The sequence below is a fragment of the Lemur catta genome, chromosome 4 (assembly GCF_020740605.2).
Source record: "Lemur catta isolate mLemCat1 chromosome 4, mLemCat1.pri, whole genome shotgun sequence".
NCBI lineage: Eukaryota > Metazoa > Chordata > Mammalia > Primates > Lemuridae > Lemur > Lemur catta.
The window spans coordinates 12,030,481-12,049,659 of record NC_059131.1 but is presented as its reverse complement, the minus strand read 5'-3'; the positions used below and the strand labels follow the sequence as shown (position 1 = coordinate 12,049,659).

Genomic DNA, 19,179 nt, shown 5'->3' with positions numbered 1-19,179 from the left:
GAATCCACGTATAACTTTTGACTCCCCCAGTACTAACAGCCTACTGTTGGCCTTACTGATAACAGAAACAGTTGATTAACACATATTTTGTATGTTATATACTGTATTCTTATAGTAAAGTAAGCTAGAGAAAAGAATATGTTATCAAGAAAAATCATAAGGAAGAGAAACTATATTTACTTCCACATCAAGTGGAAGTAGATCATCCTAAAGGTCTTCATCCTTGCTGTCTTCACATTGAGTAGGCTGAGGAAGAAGAGGAAGAGTTGGTCTTGCTGTCGCAGGGGTGGCAGAGGTAGAAGAAAAGCTACGTATAAGTAGACCCACACAGTTCAAACCCATGTTGTTGAAAGGTTAACTGTACTTGTTAATGAAATAAGTAAAACTAGATTCCAGTTTAGAAGATGTTTTTTGAAATTTCTACAATAGAGTTTCATGTTATTAATAACTTGGTAGGATTATAGAACTGGTTTAACTGAATAAGATTTTGCAAATAAGTTGTTACAAATAAACCTTTCTTTGTTAAGGTCTAAAATATTTGTAATATTGAGAAAAAGATTTGAAGTATTTTTTTATCCTCTCCTTTCTATCAAGCGAGTTGGAAAATGAAGTTGAGAATAAGAAGGCCCAGATACTAAATCTTCAACAACATTTGTCTGCCCTTGAAAAGGATATTAAACGCAATGAAGAACTTCTTAAAAGGTGCCAAGTACATTATAAAGAATTAAAGGTAAAAAAATAAACATCATTTTGTTTTTCCCAACTTCACTTCCAAGTTAATTTTAAGATCCCGTCATTCATGCTGAGCAGTAGTTCTCAAATCTTTGGCCTCATGCTCCTTACACTCTTCAAAGAGCTTTCATTTGTATGGGTTGTGTCTCTCAATATTTCCATTTTTAAAAATTAAAACCAAAAATTTAAGAATATTTATTAATTCATTTAAAAATAACAAACTGTGTTGACATAAATAATGTTTTTTATGAAAAACCAAAAGAACTTAATGAGAAGATTGGCATTTTTTTGGAACTCTCCAGTGTCTAGTTTAATAAAATTTAACTAGTTATATCAGCTTTTACATTCAATCTGTTGTGATATTACACATCATGTAGTGTTATTAACCTTCTATATACTCATGAGAAAATGATAGAAATGGTAAATAATATCTTAGTGTTTTTATGAAAATATTTTTGACTTCATGGATCCTCTGAAAGGTTCTCAGAGACCGCCAAGGGTTACTTGGATCATATTTGGAGAACCACTAGATTAGAATAGTGTTTCCATAACTTGAGACTGTGAACTCAACAGTATTATCATTTTAAATGCTAAGATGGATTACTTACATCTTTTTTGCATGGGAATGGATTACCAATAAGGTGATGACATCAGATATTATACGTAACCTCCTTTCGTTCATTGACTACTGATATACCCCTTTCATTAATTATGGTATCCTTCTATATCATAAAGCATAGTAGAGCTTTGTGGATTAATACATTCTTTCCAAGATTTTTTTATTTTTTTATTTTTTTATTTTTATATTACTAAAATACTTTTCTTTCAGATGAAAATAAGAAAAAGTATTTCTGAAATTCGGGAACTTGAGAACATAGAAGAACACCAGTCTGTAGACATTGCAACCTTGGTAAAATGCTTTTTTTCAAATTAAATATAATGTTAAAGAATTAAACTATCATTTAGGTTAATGGCAAAAAACTCTCAGCTTTTTTTTAAAATCCTTTTAATTGAAGCTACTCTGTGATTGCTGTCTCCATATTAAGGTGGAAACTAGCTGGTATATAGCCTTCAGATTTCTTAATATTTTGTGTGTATAACTTACATGAATAGTAATTGATTTTGTCTTCTACCACATGAAATACAACTTTATCAAAACTTAATTGTGATTCTAAACTGCTAAGCATAGTGGTTTTCACACAGGCACTCTTAGAGTATCCGTATGAATGGACACAGATGTCAGGACCATCTTTTAGTTAAGTGTAGTCTCTTCTTTTTTTCCAAATTAGGGTTTTTCATTTTAATTTACACATATTTGTTACTCCATATTTTTTTGAGGCATTTGCTTATGACGACATTCAGCTTAGCTTTCTCTGAGTTCCAGTAAATAGTAAATTAGATAAAGTGCAGTCTTGTTAAAATGAATAAATATTTATTGAGTGTCTGCTCTGTATTAGGCAGCATATTGAATGCTAAGGAATACAATAGTGCACAAAACAGAAAAAGGTTTTATGCTGATGAAGCTTTACTCTAATGAGAAAATTTGTCCTCATTTTTTACTAGTAGTCTTGTTTTCCACTTTTTATTTTTCTGCTTTAATTCCTTTTATTGATATACTAAACTTAAAAGTATGGACTGTATCTTATTTATTTTTATTGGCATCTAAGACACAAGGTGTGTGTCTGGCACAAGGTACATATTTATATCCACTAAATATATTTGGGAAAAAAATGAGTAGATAGAATAAAAGTTATTCCTTTTGGTTATGATCTCTAGCAAAATATTGTTTAACCTGTCTGCTAAATGTTATCCCTTTGTATTTTTGAATCTGTTGTCTTCTATTTCCTAATTTATCATTAAGGGTATGAAAATATTCTAGTGTTCTTTGTATTTGTATTTGATCGATTTGCCTATAGCCTCTAGTTTCTTTTCTCTCAGAGTTATTTGTATATTTTTTCTGTTTGATAAGTTGAAGTGTTTTAATTAACTCTATATGCTCTTTAAATATTATTAGGAAGATGAAGCTCAAGAAAATAAGAGCAAAATGAAAATGGTTGAGAAAAATATGGAGCAACAAAAGGAACATATGGAATATCTTAAAAGTCTAAAAATTGAGGCAGAAAACAAGTATGATGCAATTAAACTGAAAATTAATCAACTATCAGAGCTAGCAGATCCACTTAAGGTATATATTGTTGGCATTCTGTTACGTATGCATTTTATATTTTAGTTTTATATCCATAATGTATTTGTTTTATGTTACCCTGTGAGAATTTTTGATTAAATACAAATATAGCCACATAAAAATGGAATGTAAAGAATGGTAGAAACCAAACCTTTATCATTAGGTCTGTTAATATTAAACATTTCTGGTCATGGCTTTAGGAGAATAAATCACCAAATTTCCCACTGTTTCCCCCAGAGGATTATAGCTTTTGTTGCATCTTTATTTTGTGATTCTTTTTCAGAACCAGGAGCAGGGACATCTTGTACATTGGAGTTTTCTCATCTTTGCTTTAGTAGCTAAAGGATTTGCTGCTATAAAAGCCATCTTGAATTAAAGTACTCAAACTGGTAAAATAACGATACCAGTAGGCTGTAATGTTAAGTGTATATAATGTAATACATGCAGCAACTACTAAAAAAAGCTATACAAACAGATACTCTCAAAAATACTATAGATAAATCGAGGTGGAATCCTAAAAAAAGGCTTAAGTAACCCCCATGTGGCAGGAAAAGGAAGACAGATTAACAACAACAAAAGGGAAAAAAAAACAAAAAATAAAATGGCAGACTTAAGCTCTAATATATGAATAATTTACATTAATGTAAATGATCTAAGTAAACAAAAGACAGATATGGGCAGAGCTGATTAAAACATATAACTGCTGTCCCCAACCCCCAGGCCTTGGATCAGTACTGGTCCTCACAGCAGGAGGTGAGTGGTAGGAGAGCAAGGGAAACTTCATCTGTATTTACAGCTGCTCCCCATTGCCCACATCACCAAGTGAGCTCTGCCTCCTCTCAGATCAGCGGCAGCATTAGATTCTGCATTATGATGAGTAGTATAATTATTTCATTATATATTACAATGTAAAAATAATAGGAATAAAGTACATAATAAATGTAATGGACTTGAAATATTTCAAAACCATACCCTCACACCCCGGGTCCATGGAAATTATCTTCCATGAAACCAGTCCCTGGTGCCAAAAAGGTTGGGGACCACTGATCTATAAGATGCTCATTTTGAATATAGCCATATAGGCAGGTTGAAAGTAAAAGGATGGAAAGTAATGTATTTTACAAGTAATAATCAAATGAAAGCAGAAATATCTATATTAAAATTGAATACACTTCAAAAAAAGAAAACTACTAGAGGCAGAGATGGACAGTATATTAATATAATGACAAAAGGGGTCAATCCACCAAGCATATGTAGCAATTTTAAGTATGTGTGCACCAAATATCAGCCCTGTAACATAGGAGAAGCAAAATCTGGTAGCACTCCTTCTACAACTTATAGAACAACTATACAGAAAATCAGTGAGGATATAGAAAAACTCAACAGGATTTATATATCGTTCAATAAAATCCACCCATTTAAACTGTGTAATTCAATGGTTTTTAGTATATTCACCAAGTTGTGCAACCATCTCCACAATTTTAGAACATTTGCCTCACTGAAAAAGAAATAGTGACTCTCTGTTTCATCCCCACAGTCCCTGGAAATGCTAATCTACTTTCTTGCCATTTGTATAAATTTGCCTATTCTGGACATTACACATAAGTAGATTCATACAATATGTGGTCTTTTGTGACTGACTTTTTTCAGTTAATATAATGGTTTCAAGGTTCATCCATGTTGTAGCATGTATATCAGAACTTCATTCCTTTTTATTGCCTAGTAATATTTACATTTTATTTATACATTCATTAGTTGATGGACATTTGGGTGCTGCAGCTGTGAATGTTCATGTAGTTTTGTGTGGATATGTACTGTCATTTGCTAAAATAGATATGTAGGAGTGGAATTGCTAAGCTACATGGTTATGCTTTATTTTGTGGAACTCTGAAACAGTTTTCCAAAGCAACCATATTGTTTTATATTCTCACCGACAGTGTTGGAATGTCTTAATTTCTCCACATCTTTGCCAACACTTGTTATTATCTACCTTTTTAATGTTAACCATCCTAATGAGTGTGAAGTGATATCTCATTTTAATTTTGATTTGCATTTTCCTTGTGGCTAATGCTGTTGAGCAAAAATTTCATATTCTTGTTGGTCATTTGCTTATCTTCATTGGAGAAATGTCTGTTCAAATCTTTGCCCTTTTAACAATTGAGTTATGTCTTTTATTTTTGAGTTGTAAGAGTTCTTTATGTATTTTGGATATGTGTTTGCTGTTTTTCATGCTATAGTGAATGTTTTAATTCATTTTTCAGTTATTCCTAGTATATAGAAATGTCACTGAATTTTTTTTGTTTTTCTTTTTTTTTCTTTTTTTTTATTTTAGCATATTCAGGGGTACAAATGTTTAGGTTACGTATATTGCCCTTGCCCCACCCAAGTCAGAGCTTCAAACAGTCCATCCCCCAGACAGTGTGCACCGCACCCATTACGTGTGTATACACCCATCCTCTCCTCCCCCTCCCATCTGCCCAACACCCGATGAATGTTATTACTATATATGCACTTAAGTGTTGATCAGTTAATACCAATTTGATGGTGTCACTGAATTTTGTATTGACCTGTATCTAGTGATATTTCTAAACTCACTTATTTTTTAAGGTCTTCCTTTAGAATTTATAGACAATCATTTCTCTTTTATTTTATTTTATATTTTTTTTAGACAGAGTCTTCCTCTGTCACCCTGGGTAGAATACAGTGGCATGATCATAGCTCGTTGCAACCTCAAACTCCTGGGCTCAAGTGATCCTCCTGCCTCAGCCTCCTGAGTAGCTGGGACTATAGGTGCACACCATGATACCCAGCTATTGTATCTATTTTTAGTAGAGATGGGGGTCTCACTCTTGCTCAGGCTGGTCTCGAACTCCTGAGCTCAAGCAGTCTTCCCACCTTGGCATTCCAAAGTGCTAGGATTACAGGCATGAGCCACTACGCCCAGCCTTTCTCTTTTAAATACAGTTTTACTCTTTATTTCTAATTTTTTTGCTGTGTGTTTCCTTTTCTTGTTTTAATTGAACTAGCCAGGACCTCCAGTAAATGTTGACATCTAATACAATGTTGAATAGAAGCGAGGAGACTAGACATTCTTCCCTTATACTTGATCTTAAAAAAGAAAGCATTCAGTATTTCATCATGAAATGGTAGCTGCTATTTGTGGTTTTTTATTTTTTATTTATTTATTTATTTATTTTTCTATATATATATTTTTAGTTGGCCAGATAATTTCTTTCTATTTTTAGTAGAGACGGGGTCTCACTCAGGCTGGTCTCGAACTCCTGACCTCGAGCGATCCACCTGCCTCCGCCTCCCGGAGGGCTAGGATTACAGGCGTGAGTCACCGCGCCTGGCCTATTTGTGTTTTAATTGTCCAGTTTTTGAACTATTTTTCCTCTTTATTTCCTCCCTTTGGGATTACCAAGTAACTTTTAGTATTCCTTTTTAATCTCTTCTACTAGCTTATTAGCTGTACCTCTTGCTTTATTTTTCCAGTGGCTGCTATGCATTATGATATACGTCTTTACCTTATCCTACTCTACTACTGTGTATTTTAAATTGATCTTGGGATAACTTCATTACAGTTATATTTTATGCTTAAAATTGTGAAGTTATACCTCCACATATGATAACTACATAAATCACTGTTAAATTTCTTTGCATCCTTTCCTTCTCCCTCAACCCACATTTTAAAAAATCAGGTGGTTTTTGTCAAGTGACCTCTGTAAATATCTAGCACTGCATTTCAGGCTAATGTGGATTCCCCAAAAACTACCTTGTTTAGCAAAGTAAAGTTGAAAGTACCATAATATAGGGAGACTTCATGTAAGAATTTGAATATAATGTGACTTCTTAATTTTTAGAAACTCCTCACTTCTATTCAGACACGTACAGATATGAATTCTCACACTTGGCTTGAATAACATAATCCCAGCCTCTTTGTTGAGTTGTTAATTAGTTTTGTACCTATGCTAGAAATTTTTTTAAACAATCTTTTCTTTATAGATTATTTTGGCTTTATTCAAACAGGATGAATTAAACCTTGCTGATTCTGAAGTCGATAACCAAAAACGAGGGAAACGGCATTATGAAGAAAAACAAAAAGAACACTTGGATACCTTAAATAAAAAGAAACGAGAACTGAATATGAAAGAGAAAGAACTAGAGGTTATCCACCATTTTTTTTCATTATTTTATTTGTAGCATTAGTCATGATTATTAAAGTGTGTTTTCCCTAATGTGGTATTTCCAAAAACATACAAGCTGTCTGAATTTCTATTTCATATAGAGTAACAGGTATTTGGGTGAATCAAGCGAAGAGGCTTAGAGACCCTCAAAATGTGAGGACTTAAAAAAGCAAGACTGCAACAGTCTCATATCATGCTTCTGAGTGATTTAGAAAATGGCTCTCTGTTTTGGCACACTTAGCTCCTTAAATTCCCTGCTTGGCATGCAGAAAGCCACTTTGTGTCAAAAACAGGTACCCCTTCCTCTGAGTATTTAGGGTATGGGCTGGGCTGGATTTTAGTGCCTGCTAGACATGCTTATTGACAGGTGTAAGCAGTGGTCCTGGTTGTAAAGGAGAATAAATTGAAAGTAACCTTGTTGTGACTAGAACAGTTGGATTCCAACTTTGCTTTCATATATCTTCATGAAAATGATTTAAACTCTTTAATACATTTCTTTTTATGTTTGTTTGTTTTCTTGTTTAAGACTTATAATGTTGTGAATATAAAATAAGTACTATGTGTAAAAGAGCTTTGCATTTTTTAATCTTTTACAAACATGAGGGTCTTTTTGTTTGAGTTTTCAATACCATTAGTGTTCAGAGTCCATCCTAAAGAACAGGGAAAGCTAGGTCTGACCTCAGTGGCCTGGGTGCTACACTTTTTGTAACTGCTATTTTAAATTTGTTTACCAGGAAGTTGTGGAGATTTTACAATTTATTAAAGTTATATACAGCAGTGTAGTTTTCTCTTGAAGATTTATAATGACTGTAGACTGTATCTTCAATATAAAACTTAGATAAATAAGTTGATACTAAATGTAATTAAAATACATTTCTTAAGTATAAGTTTGGAATTTTACTTTGCATATTTTGGCACTAATAGTGTAATGGATCATTACATCAAAGAAGAGTTTTAAAAAGACAGTAAACATCTATTTTCCTAGGAGAAAATGTCACAAGCAAGACAAATCTGCCCAGAGCGGATAGAAGTAAAAAAATCTGCATCACTTCTAGACAAAGAAATTAATCGCTTAAGACAAAAGATACAGGCTGAACATGCTAGTCATGGAGATCGAGAAGAAATAATGAAGTAAGTGGTTGGTAGCTTTTCTACTTTATTACATTACCCATGCATATTATAAATACATAAAAAATAAATGTTTTATATAGATAAATCTTAAATTTCACTGAAGTTTTAGTAGTTTAGCTAGTTTAGCTAGTTATAGCTAAACTAGTCTTTTATATGTGTGTTAACAATAGAGTAAGTTTTTTTCTTCTGAATTATTACAAAACTCATTATGGAAGGTCATTTTAACACAAATAACTTTTTTATATCTGTAAGTTTCATACAGACAAAATGTTCAACTTCATAAGTAATCAAAGAAATGCAAATCAAATTAATTAGAATCCATTTTTCAAATGCATTAAATTGAATAGGATAAAAATAACACTAGTGCTCCAAATCAGAGAAATTTCAGTGAAACAAATATTTTTACATTTTTGGCAAAAATGGAAGCCGGAGAATAATTCGAGCACAGGTTCTGAAGAAAGAATGCCTTGGTTTGAATTGCAGTTCTACCACTTACATGACTTTGGTAAATTATCTAATCTCTCAGAGCCTTACTTTTCTCATTGATAAAATGGGTATAATTGTAATAGTTACCTTATAGGGCTGTTATAAAGATTAAATGAAATAATCCGTAGTAAATAATATGTAGGAAACATAGTATGTGGTAGTTAGTTTTAGTCTTTCTGAAAAGCATATAGAAAGTATGTGTCAAAATATTTGACAAAATATTTTACCAGAATTTCAACTGGCCAAGTACTTTGTTACTATAACATAATCCAAAATGAGAAAAACAATTTATGCTCAGAGATGTTTATAATACTGAAAAATTAGAAATAATGTATGGCTGTTGGAGAATGATTAAATTACATTAGAAAATTACAGCTATTACACTTTCTGAAGAACTTTCTATATAAAAAAATTTGAGAACAGAGTGATCTCAATTTTATTTTTAAAACATTGAGGAAGAAACATCAAAATTATAAGAGATTTTTTTTTTAAAAGTTAACACATCACATGTTTTAAAAATACAGTGTAAAAGAACAGTAAAAAGTTTCACTTTCTCTGTTTTCATCATCCCCATCACTTTTCTTTCCCATCACTTGTATTTTATTAATTTATTAAATATGCTTTCAGTGTTTCTGTATGCAAATGCAAAGTGAGTACCTGACATATGTTATTTTTCATCCTTGCAGATAAACAAGATAGTACACTACTGTATAAGCTATTTACAGATTATGTTCTTTGTTTTTTTATTGATGTACATAACTGTACATATTTATGGAGTACCTGTATTTTGACGCATGTATAAAATGTGTAATGATCAAATCGGGGTATTTAGGATATTCATCACCCTGAACATTTATCATTTCTTTGTGTTGGGAACATTTCAGATCTTGTAATTATTTTGAAACATATTGTTAACCGTAGTCACCCTACTGTGCTATCAGATAAGCTCCCTTCCACTCCATTTTCCCACACCGACCCCTGTAGGTACCAATTCTTTTTTATCTTTTGTTTTTGGTGTTTGTTGTTTGTGAAAGTAAGCAGGTCCATGTGTGTTTTCTTTTTACCTTAGTTCTTTTACTTTCTTTCACAAAAGATAGCCAACTGCCTTGCTTTTATCATTCAACAGTATATCTTGAGAAATCACTCTGTATCAGTTCATTGAGGTCTTCCTCATTCTTTTTACAGCTTCATAGTACTCTGTTGTGTGAGTGGACAGACACACACATTGAACTGTACCATAGTTTATTCAGTCATTCCGTTCGTGCATTTAGATTATTTTCAGTATTTTGCAGTTACAGATAATGCTTCAATGAATTACTGTGTATGTGTATGCACGCACATGCTTGCTTTCGTGTTGTTAGATGTCTATCTCTATCTTCACATTAAATTTCCAAGAGGTAACTTTGTTAGATTGAAGCATAAATGCATAAGTGGTTTTGTTAGATATTGCTAAATCCCCTCTATAGGGTATGTACCATTTCTGCATTTGCACCAGCATTGTACAAGTTGAGTATCCCTTATATGAAATGCCTGCGACCAGAAGTATTTCAGATTTTGGATTTTTTTTTTTATTTTGGAATATTTGCATATATATGAGCTATCTTGGGAATGGACCCAAGTCTAAACATGAAATTCATTTATGCTTTATGTATACCTTATACACATAGGTTGAAGGTAATTTTATACAATATTTTTAATAATTCTGTGCATGAAACAAAGTTCATGTACGTTGAACCATCAGAAAGCAAAGGTGCTTTCTATCTAAGTCACTATCTAAGCCACCCATGTAGACAATCTTTGGTTGTTTGGTATCACCGTCATTCCTGACTCTGAATTTATATGCTACCAATAAGCAATCATTTTCTTACACTTACTCCCATGTATGTATTCCACAGTCAAAAATAAGACATAAATATCTGGCATGTGCAGAAAAGATATATCACAGCTGAAGGGGGGATGGTAGGGTCTTTTTTCCCTTGGGAACACTGAATAAACTGTGTTGTGTGTCTGTGTTTTGATTGCAACCCATCATGTGAGGTCATGTGTGGGATTTTCCACTTGTAGTATCATATTGGTACTCAAAAAGTTTCAGATTTTGGAGCATTTCTTATTTTGGACTTTCAGATTAGGGATGCTCAACCTGTATAAGAGAGGATGTTTCCCTACAATGTTACTAACAGAGTAGATAGTATATATTATGCTTTTTCATTTTTGCCTGTCTGATGGCTGAGAAATGGCATAGTAATGTATTTTTAATTACATTCCATCATTATAAATAAAACTCAACTTTTTTCTCATATTTAAGAACCAGCTTTATACCTTGTAAATTAATAATTTTATATCATTTTTCTATAATATTTTTGATTTTTTCCCTTAAATTTTAAGTTTTTAAAAATATATATGTTAGGGATATTAGCCATATGTTGCAAAATTTTCTCTTAATTTGTCGTTTCAGAATTTGTTTATATTGTTTTGTGGGGTTTTTGCCATGAAAGGATAATGTTCATCTAGTTTGATTAATCAGTCTTCGTATTACATTTGGATTTGGGGTTAAAGTTAAAAAGCCTTTCTCTAAATCTAGATTATGGAGGTATTCACCTTTTTTTTTTTTTTTTTTTTTTTTTTTTTTTTAGTACTTTCATATGTTCATTCTTTATATTTGGATCTCTGATCTATTTAGAGTTTATGCCTGTGTATGGTATAAGAAGTGGATTTTATCTTTTATTTTTCTGTTTCATTGTTTTGTTTTCTTTTTTGAGGTCTTCATTTATACATGTTTCATATCCTTATCTTCTCTGGTTAATCATTTTGTCTGACCATTTTATCTGATCTTTTTTCCATTTTGTTTTTCATCTTTATGTTCTCAGTTTCCATAAATGCGTTTTCCATGTTTCTTTTACCCCCAGCATCTTCTCATTTTGTCTTCACATCTGCTGTGTTTGTGGTCGTGGTGGTGTTCTAACCCTCACCTTGGGTTCTGCTTTACTTCTTTCTGTTGTCTGGTTATCACCTTCTATTGTTTATTCTTTGAGTTCTTTTATTTATTTGTTCTTTCAGTTCTTTTCTGTCTGCTTTTGAGGTATCCCTTTCTGGTAGTACTTGTCTTATGGTATTCAATTATAGTTTTCATCTACTTAATGGCAACATTGTTCTAATAAGTTTTCTTTATCTATGAGAGGGTATTGCTGTTCTTTTTCACCCCTTTTTTCCATAAACATCTTCACATGAATGCTGTGCTTTTGTCTTTTTTGTTATTGACTTTTTAATTAGTTGAATTTTCCTGGACTGATTATTTGAAGGAGAATGGGAGGGGTAGCTGTGGGAGCCTTGGCCAAGGTTGTCTTTCATGCTAAGTCAGGATCTTTCTCTCCCTAACTACAATAATAGGCTGTTGCCCTCTCTAATTGCACATTGGAATGGCTATGCCTTCTCTGTGTCTTTGACTTTATCTTGTTTAGGATAGGGGAGAGGGGATTCTAATGCTGAGCCTGCATCCTTCTGTTTCCTCTATTAGCTCCGCTATTGGCATCTGTCACCTAAGGGAAACCTTTCTTCCAGTGTGACCCCTCACTTTTAGAAGGTGTGTGTGTGCTAGCACTCTCTAAGATCTGCCTCCTCTAGGCCCACTTGGGCACTTACTCACATACTTTCTCTGCCTTCTCCAGGCCTTGGACTTTGTTCCTTCCCAGTCTGGTTAGCACTCTTTCATTCTGTAGCGCTTCCATTCTGGGAGTATTCTGACTGGAAATTTTGCTAGGCCACCTTAGTACTCCTTGCCTTCCCTGTTCTCCCCAGTTAAATGTATTTGAAATTTTACTCTTCTTAGGTATTTTATGTATGGCATTTTTTTTACTTAATATTTTGTTCATAAAATAGGCAGTACCAAGAAGCGAGAGAAACCTATCTTAATCTGGATAATAAAGTAAGGACTTTAAAAAAGTTTATTAAATTACTGGAAGAAATAATGACCCATAGATATAAAACATATCAACAATTTAGAAGGTAAGTGAATTTAAAAACATTATTACATATTGTATATTTTTGTGGGTTTTTTGTGTTTTCACATCTTTTATAAAGAATAAAATCAAATAAAAAGAACTTTATATAATTCAGTTATAGCAGAGACTATTAGTGCTTGCTTTATCATTTAATAATTTAGGAGTCTATAATTCAATCAGAGAATTCTGGATTTGGGGGGACCTTTATAGCAGGCTTATCCAGCTTTTCCACTCTGTTAGATACTTTACTAGGTGACTCATAGAAGAGAGTTCATTGCTTAATTAGGTTTTTTGAATGGGAACTCATTCATTCTGAAACAGCCTATTTTACCCTTGGACATTGCATGTTCTTAATGGATACAAGTGTTTGGTAGGACCTGTTGAGGCAGATCTCAATTGATTACCATGATCGACTAGAATGGGGTAGCTCCATAAATGCAGATACTCTGTTTTGTTTACTATTGTATCTCCAGTGTCTATAACTGTACCTAAAATATAGTAGCACTTGATATACATTGATTAAATAAATGAATACAGGATCATGAAAACAGAATATTTTTAACATCACTCAAAGATGCACAGATTCACAGGGATCGATTGACCCCAACTGGTGTCACAAGCAACAGAAATAAACCAGAGCACAGTTGTTAGGGCGGGATGAGCCTTAATAAACTTGGACCCAAGGCAGCCCTCGTCCTTCTACTTGCCTCTGTTTTTACCTGGTGGCATTCCCTCAGCAATATGCTTTCTAATCATTTTTGTACCCTAAACTCTACAATCTTAAGACTATAGAAATCAAAACAAAACAAAACAGAAAAACATATACCTAGCTCTAACACTTTGGGGAAATTTAGAGAAAGCCATAAAGAGAAATATGTTCGACCATATTTCTTAACTAAACTGTAGGTTAGTTTTTGAAATGCCTGTTTCAGTTTTAGAGGCATGTTATTAGGACTTATATTAAATAGAATTAATTTTTACCCTTTTGAGGCTACTTTTAAGCTTTGTTAGGTGGGACTAAAGTAGGCCTTGGTTGGCTACTTTAGTATTCTTCTGAGTCCTCTACCGATACCTGGTGAATTATAAGATTTTCATTCTAGCCAGTATGAACATGAGCTATTCCTGGATCCGCGTGAGCTTTGGGGATTGCTTGTGCTTCTTTTGGGTATTTCTTCTCCCAGCCTCAAGTAGTGTCCTCACACATACACACTGATCAGTACTCAGCTCAAGACTAGAATAGAACCCTCTGAAGTTTCCTTGGCCTCCCCAGACTCCCAACTCTGTCTTGTCAAATAAGAAGACTGCCAGCTCCACTCCCCTTTACTCTTTCCATGAATAGTATTTTGGGGTATTCGTGGGGTTCAGTTTGTTTCCCATCTTTCAGAGATTGTTTGACTAGAACTATCTAATACCCAATGTCTAACAACTCTTGTTGTGTGTATTTTGTCTAGTTTTTGAGTTTAAAGTAGAAGAATAAACCCAATCTCTATGACTACATACATCTTTTCAAGATGTAGTAGGATTTGTTTTTATATTATTACTCAGAAACTTGGTATTTAAAATGTCTTTTGTAAAGCATTGGTCTTATAGTTTACAGGCATACCTCATTTTATTGTGTTTCACTTTACTGCACTTTGCAGACACTGCATTATTTTACAAATTGAAGGTTTCTGGCAACTCTGCCTCAAGTCTGTCAGCACGATTTTTCCAACTTCATGTCTCTTGTGTCACGTTTTGGTAATTCTTGCAATATTTCAAACTTTTTCATTATTATATTTGTTATGGTGATCTGTGATCATTGATCTTTGATATTACTATTGTAATTATTTGGGGGCAACACAAACTGTGCCCATATTAGATAGCAAACTTAATAAATGTGTGTTTTGACTTCTGCACTGAATGGCCATGCGCCTGTCTCTGTCACTCTCCTTGGCCTTTCCTATTGCCTGAGACACAATAGTATTAAAATTAGGCCAGTTAATGGCCCTACACTGATCTCTAACTGTTCAAGTGAAAGGAAGAATTGTGTGTCCAAGCTGAGACAGGCCAAAAGCCTAGGAGGCCTCTTGTGCCAAATAGTTAGCCAAGTTGAATGCAAAGGAAAAGTTCTAGAAGGAAATTAAAAGTGCTACTCCAGTAAACACAGAGAATGATAAGAAAGTGAAACAGCCTCATTATTCATATGGAGAAAGTTTTTGTGGTCTGGATTGAAGATCAAACCAGCCACAACATTCCCTTAAGCTAAAGCCTTATCCAGAGGAAGCTTCTAACTCTCTTCAATTCTATGAATGCTCAACAAGGTGAGGAAGCTACAAAAGAAAAGTGTGAAGCTAGCAGAGGTAGGTTCATGAAGTTTACGGAAAGAAGCCATCTCCATAACATAAAAGTACAAGGTGAAACAGCCAGTGCTGATGGAGAAACTACAGCAAGTTATCCAAAAGATCTCTCTAAAATAATTGATTAAAGTGGCTACACTAAACAACAGATTTCCAACATTGATAAAACAGTCTTATATTGGGAGAAGATGCCATCTAGAACTTTCATAGGTAGAGAGGAAGTCAATGCCTGGCTTCAAAGGACAAGGCTGACTCTCTTGATAGGGGCTAATGATGACTTTAAGTAGAATGGATTGCTCATTTACCATTATAAAAATCCTAAAGCCCTTAAGAATCATGCTAAATCTACTCTGCCTGTGTTCTATAAATGGAAAAACAAAGCCTGGATGACAGCATATCTGTTTACCAGCATGGTTTACTGAATATTTTAAGCGCACTGTTGAGACCTGCAGCTCAGAAAAAAAAGATTTCTTTTAAAATATTACTGCTCATTGACAATGCACCTGTTCATCCAAGAGCTCTGATGGCAAGGAGATTAATGTTTTCATGCCTGCTAACACAATATCTGATGGATCAAGGAGTCATTTCAACTTTAAGTTCTTATTTAAGAAATACATTTTGTAAGGCCATAACTGCCAGATAATGATTCCTCTGGTGGATCTGGGCAAAGTAATTGAAAACCTTCTGGAAAGGATTCACCATTCTAGATGTCATTAATAACATTCATGATTTGTGGGAAGAGATCAAAATTTCGACATTAACAGGAATTTGATGAAGTTGATTCCACCCTCATGGATGACTATGAGGGGTTCAAGACTTCAGTGGAGGAAGTAACTTCAGATATGGTGGAAATAGCCAGAGAACTAAAATTAGAAGTAGAGCCTGAAGATGTGACTGAATTGCTGCAATCTCATGATAAAAGTTTAACAGACAAGGAGTTGCTACTTATGAATGAGCAAAGAAAGTGATTTCTTGAGATAGCTATTCCTGGTGAAGATGCTGTGACCAGTGATGAAATGACAACAAAGGACTTAAAATAGTACATGAACTTAGTTGATAAAGCAGCGGCAGGATTTGAGAGGATTGACTCCAATTTTGAAAGAAGTTCTGTATGTAAAATGCTATCAAATAGTATTGCATGCTATGGAGAAATCTTTCATGAAACGAAGAGTTGATTGCTGTGGCAGACTTCGTCATTGTCTTATTTTAAGAAAATGGCACAGCCACCCCAGCCTTCAGCAGCCAACCCCCCTGATCAGTTAACAGCTGTTACACAAACATTGAGTCAGGACACCCTCCACCAGCAAAAAAGATTACGACTTGTTGAAGGCTCAGATGATTGTTAGCCCTTTTTAGCAATAAAATATTTTTAAATTAAGGTATGTATATTATTTTCTTAGATATAATGCTATTGCACACTTAAACATAACTAGTGGGAACATAACTTTTATATTGATGGGAAACCAAAACACTTTATTACAATATTTGCTTTATTGTGGTGGTCTGGAACCAAACCTGCAATATTTTTGAGGTATGCCTGTATTACCTTGATATGATTTGTCCACTCACATGTTTTATATTGTTCCCCAATCTTAGGAGGAAAATAAAAAATTATCAATTTTTTAAATCATTTATATCTTTACTCTGGAGAATGTTGCCATTTTATCATAACAGTCTCTTTTAGACATCCCATAAATAGAAGCAATGGAAGAATACATGTAAGTATTGAAAGACAGAAAAGTTAACAGAAAATTCTGACAACCAGCTAGCAGTGGTTGCCGTGGCAGCAAAAGCTATCAGTGTTTTCTAGTATGGGAATATATGTAGTTTAGGGAGGGAAATAGGAGGAAAAAGAGTAAAATCATACTTCCTCCAAAATAAGACTTAGTCTTATTAAGGAACAAAGATGTTAAGAAAAATAGCCAGTGACCTATCACCTGGATCTTGTTTTCCCCACATGGAGAAATGACTGATTCTAGAGCTGGGCAGGGAAGGTATAGAGGAGTTTCTTGCCATGCCAGAAAGAAATGAAGGGCTCAAAAAAAAAAAAAAAAAAAAGTGGAGTCTTGATAAAAGGACACAAGAGCCAGCTTGAAGGGGTGCCGTTTGACATAATATGGGACAATTTGAGGATCACAATAAATAAGGATAGTAATGCATGATATAAATAAAATAAAAATGGACCCAATTGATAGAATGTGAATCTCCAACTCCATCATGATAAATACAAAGGTAGATAAGTAAATAAAAAATTGAGGAAGAAGGAAAAATTCTTCCTTAGAGTAGCATGCCATCTAATAAATAGAGAAGGAATGATAGAGTTCAAGTTGTGCCAAGCAATGTGTAAGGCATTTTAGGTGCACGATGACTAAGAGATTGCCCTTAGCCTCTTTGCTACTATGAAGTTGGGAGGAGACAGGCAAATGAATACACAGTTTATCCATTTATCGTATTACCACTAGAGTTTAATCCTCTCAAGGACAAGATAGCTGTCTTATCTATTAGGGTAATGCCTTACATTAATTAGTTGAATTATTGATACATTCCTAAGTACTGACTGGTATAATGGGGTATATTAAATGTGGGATGACACTTTTATTCATTTTATAGATGTTTATTATAAAAGTAAATGAACTGGTAAAAATATAAGGACACAAACAAATGTAAAGACACGGGAAAAGTATCACCTAAAACCTACCACCATTAAATGGGCAACCAATGTCAACATTTTTGCTTATTTCCAACTGGTTTTCTTACATGCTTAGATCCTGTGCAATATATAATTCTTTATCTTTATATGCTTTCTAATGTGCTCAATTTTATTTTAAGGTGTTTGACTTTACGATGCAAACTGTACTTTGACAACTTATTATCTCAGCGGACCTATTGTGGAAAAATGAATTTTGACCACAAGAATGAAACTCTTACTATATCAGTAAGTATCTCAATTCTTTGCATCTTGAGAATTAGCTGCTTTTCTTTTCTTTTAATTTAACATTGATAAGACCTTATTTTTAAGTGAAGATAGTATTTGCCAACATGTTGAAAATTGAATTGATCTTATTGAATAAAGCTGCTAGTTTAAATTTTTTTTTAGACACGTGATTTTTTTAGGAAAATAATTAGGAACTTTATTTTCAGTGACAAGTGTTGTCTTTCCACTCCACTAGTTCCTTTTTCAAATTCACACAGCATTTTAAATTATGTGGAACATTATGGAAAGTCCATAGTCTCTGGTCTCACTTTAGGAAGCAAGAAGGTTCTACCCCATGTAATTGTGTTTATACTGTTTACTTCTGAAGTTGTCCCTAGATCTGGCCTCTTTTGAATAAACAAAGCTACCAAATTCAACTTTGTGATGTTTATATAGCTATGGATTCTTTCATAGTCATATGTGTTAAAAGAGGGCTATGGTTTGGGGATGTGGTGTTAAAGTTGTATAGTCAGGAGGTCAAGAGAAGCTATCCACTCGAAGTAATCTGGGGCAGAATTTCCAAATAGTGGCTTCCTACTCTTAGTTGCTATAAATTTTATCCCGCTATTTTAATACTTAGAATAAATGTTAGGTGTTTGGAACATCTTTGTTGTTTGAAACCTCTGCATTTTAAATATATTAGAAAGTTAACTTTTAACCCTCCCTTTTTTATTTTTTTTGAGACAGAGTCTTGCCCGGACTAGAGTGCCGTGGTGTCAGCCTAGTCACAGCAACCTCAAACTCCTGGGCTCAAGCAGTCCTGCCTCAGCCTCCCAAGTAGCTGGGACTACAGGCATGTGCCACCATGCCCAGCTAATTTTTTTTCTATATATGTTTTTAGCTGTCCAGTTCATTTCTTTCTATTTTTAGTAGAGATAGGGTCTCGCTCTTGCTCAGGCTGGTCTCGAACTCCTGACCTCGAGCGATCCTCCCGCCTTGGGCTCCCAGAGTGCTAGGATTACAGGCGTGAGCCACCGCGCCCAGCCTACCCTCCCTTTTTAAAATTTCTACTGGTAAGTCTTTAGTAGATCTTCCTTACCCACCATTTTTTTTTCCAAAGTTACTTGTGTTGCTTTGAGCCCACTGTTTATTTTTGAGACCCAATCACTACTGGGAGGAATTGTGCTTGTTGGTAGGGAGGTAGTATGTC

At 33.9% G+C, this 19,179-nt stretch overlaps 1 protein-coding gene across 2 annotated transcripts in view; it reads left to right on the top strand.

Annotated features, from left to right (window-relative positions):
- The window catches only part of SMC6 (structural maintenance of chromosomes 6), an 81,184-nt gene that overhangs the window by 51,624 nt on the left and 10,381 nt on the right, over positions 1 to 19,179 (top strand). For both annotated transcript variants that reach the window (XM_045549068.1, XM_045549070.1), the window contains exons 18-24: positions 595 to 730; positions 1,562 to 1,642; positions 2,747 to 2,917; positions 6,947 to 7,084; positions 8,090 to 8,235; positions 12,598 to 12,723; positions 17,885 to 17,990. In XM_045549068.1, the coding sequence (XP_045405024.1) occupies positions 595 to 730; positions 1,562 to 1,642; positions 2,747 to 2,917; positions 6,947 to 7,084; positions 8,090 to 8,235; positions 12,598 to 12,723; positions 17,885 to 17,990 (904 nt within the window). The remainder of the gene's footprint in view (positions 1 to 594; positions 731 to 1,561; positions 1,643 to 2,746; positions 2,918 to 6,946; positions 7,085 to 8,089; positions 8,236 to 12,597; positions 12,724 to 17,884; positions 17,991 to 19,179) is intronic.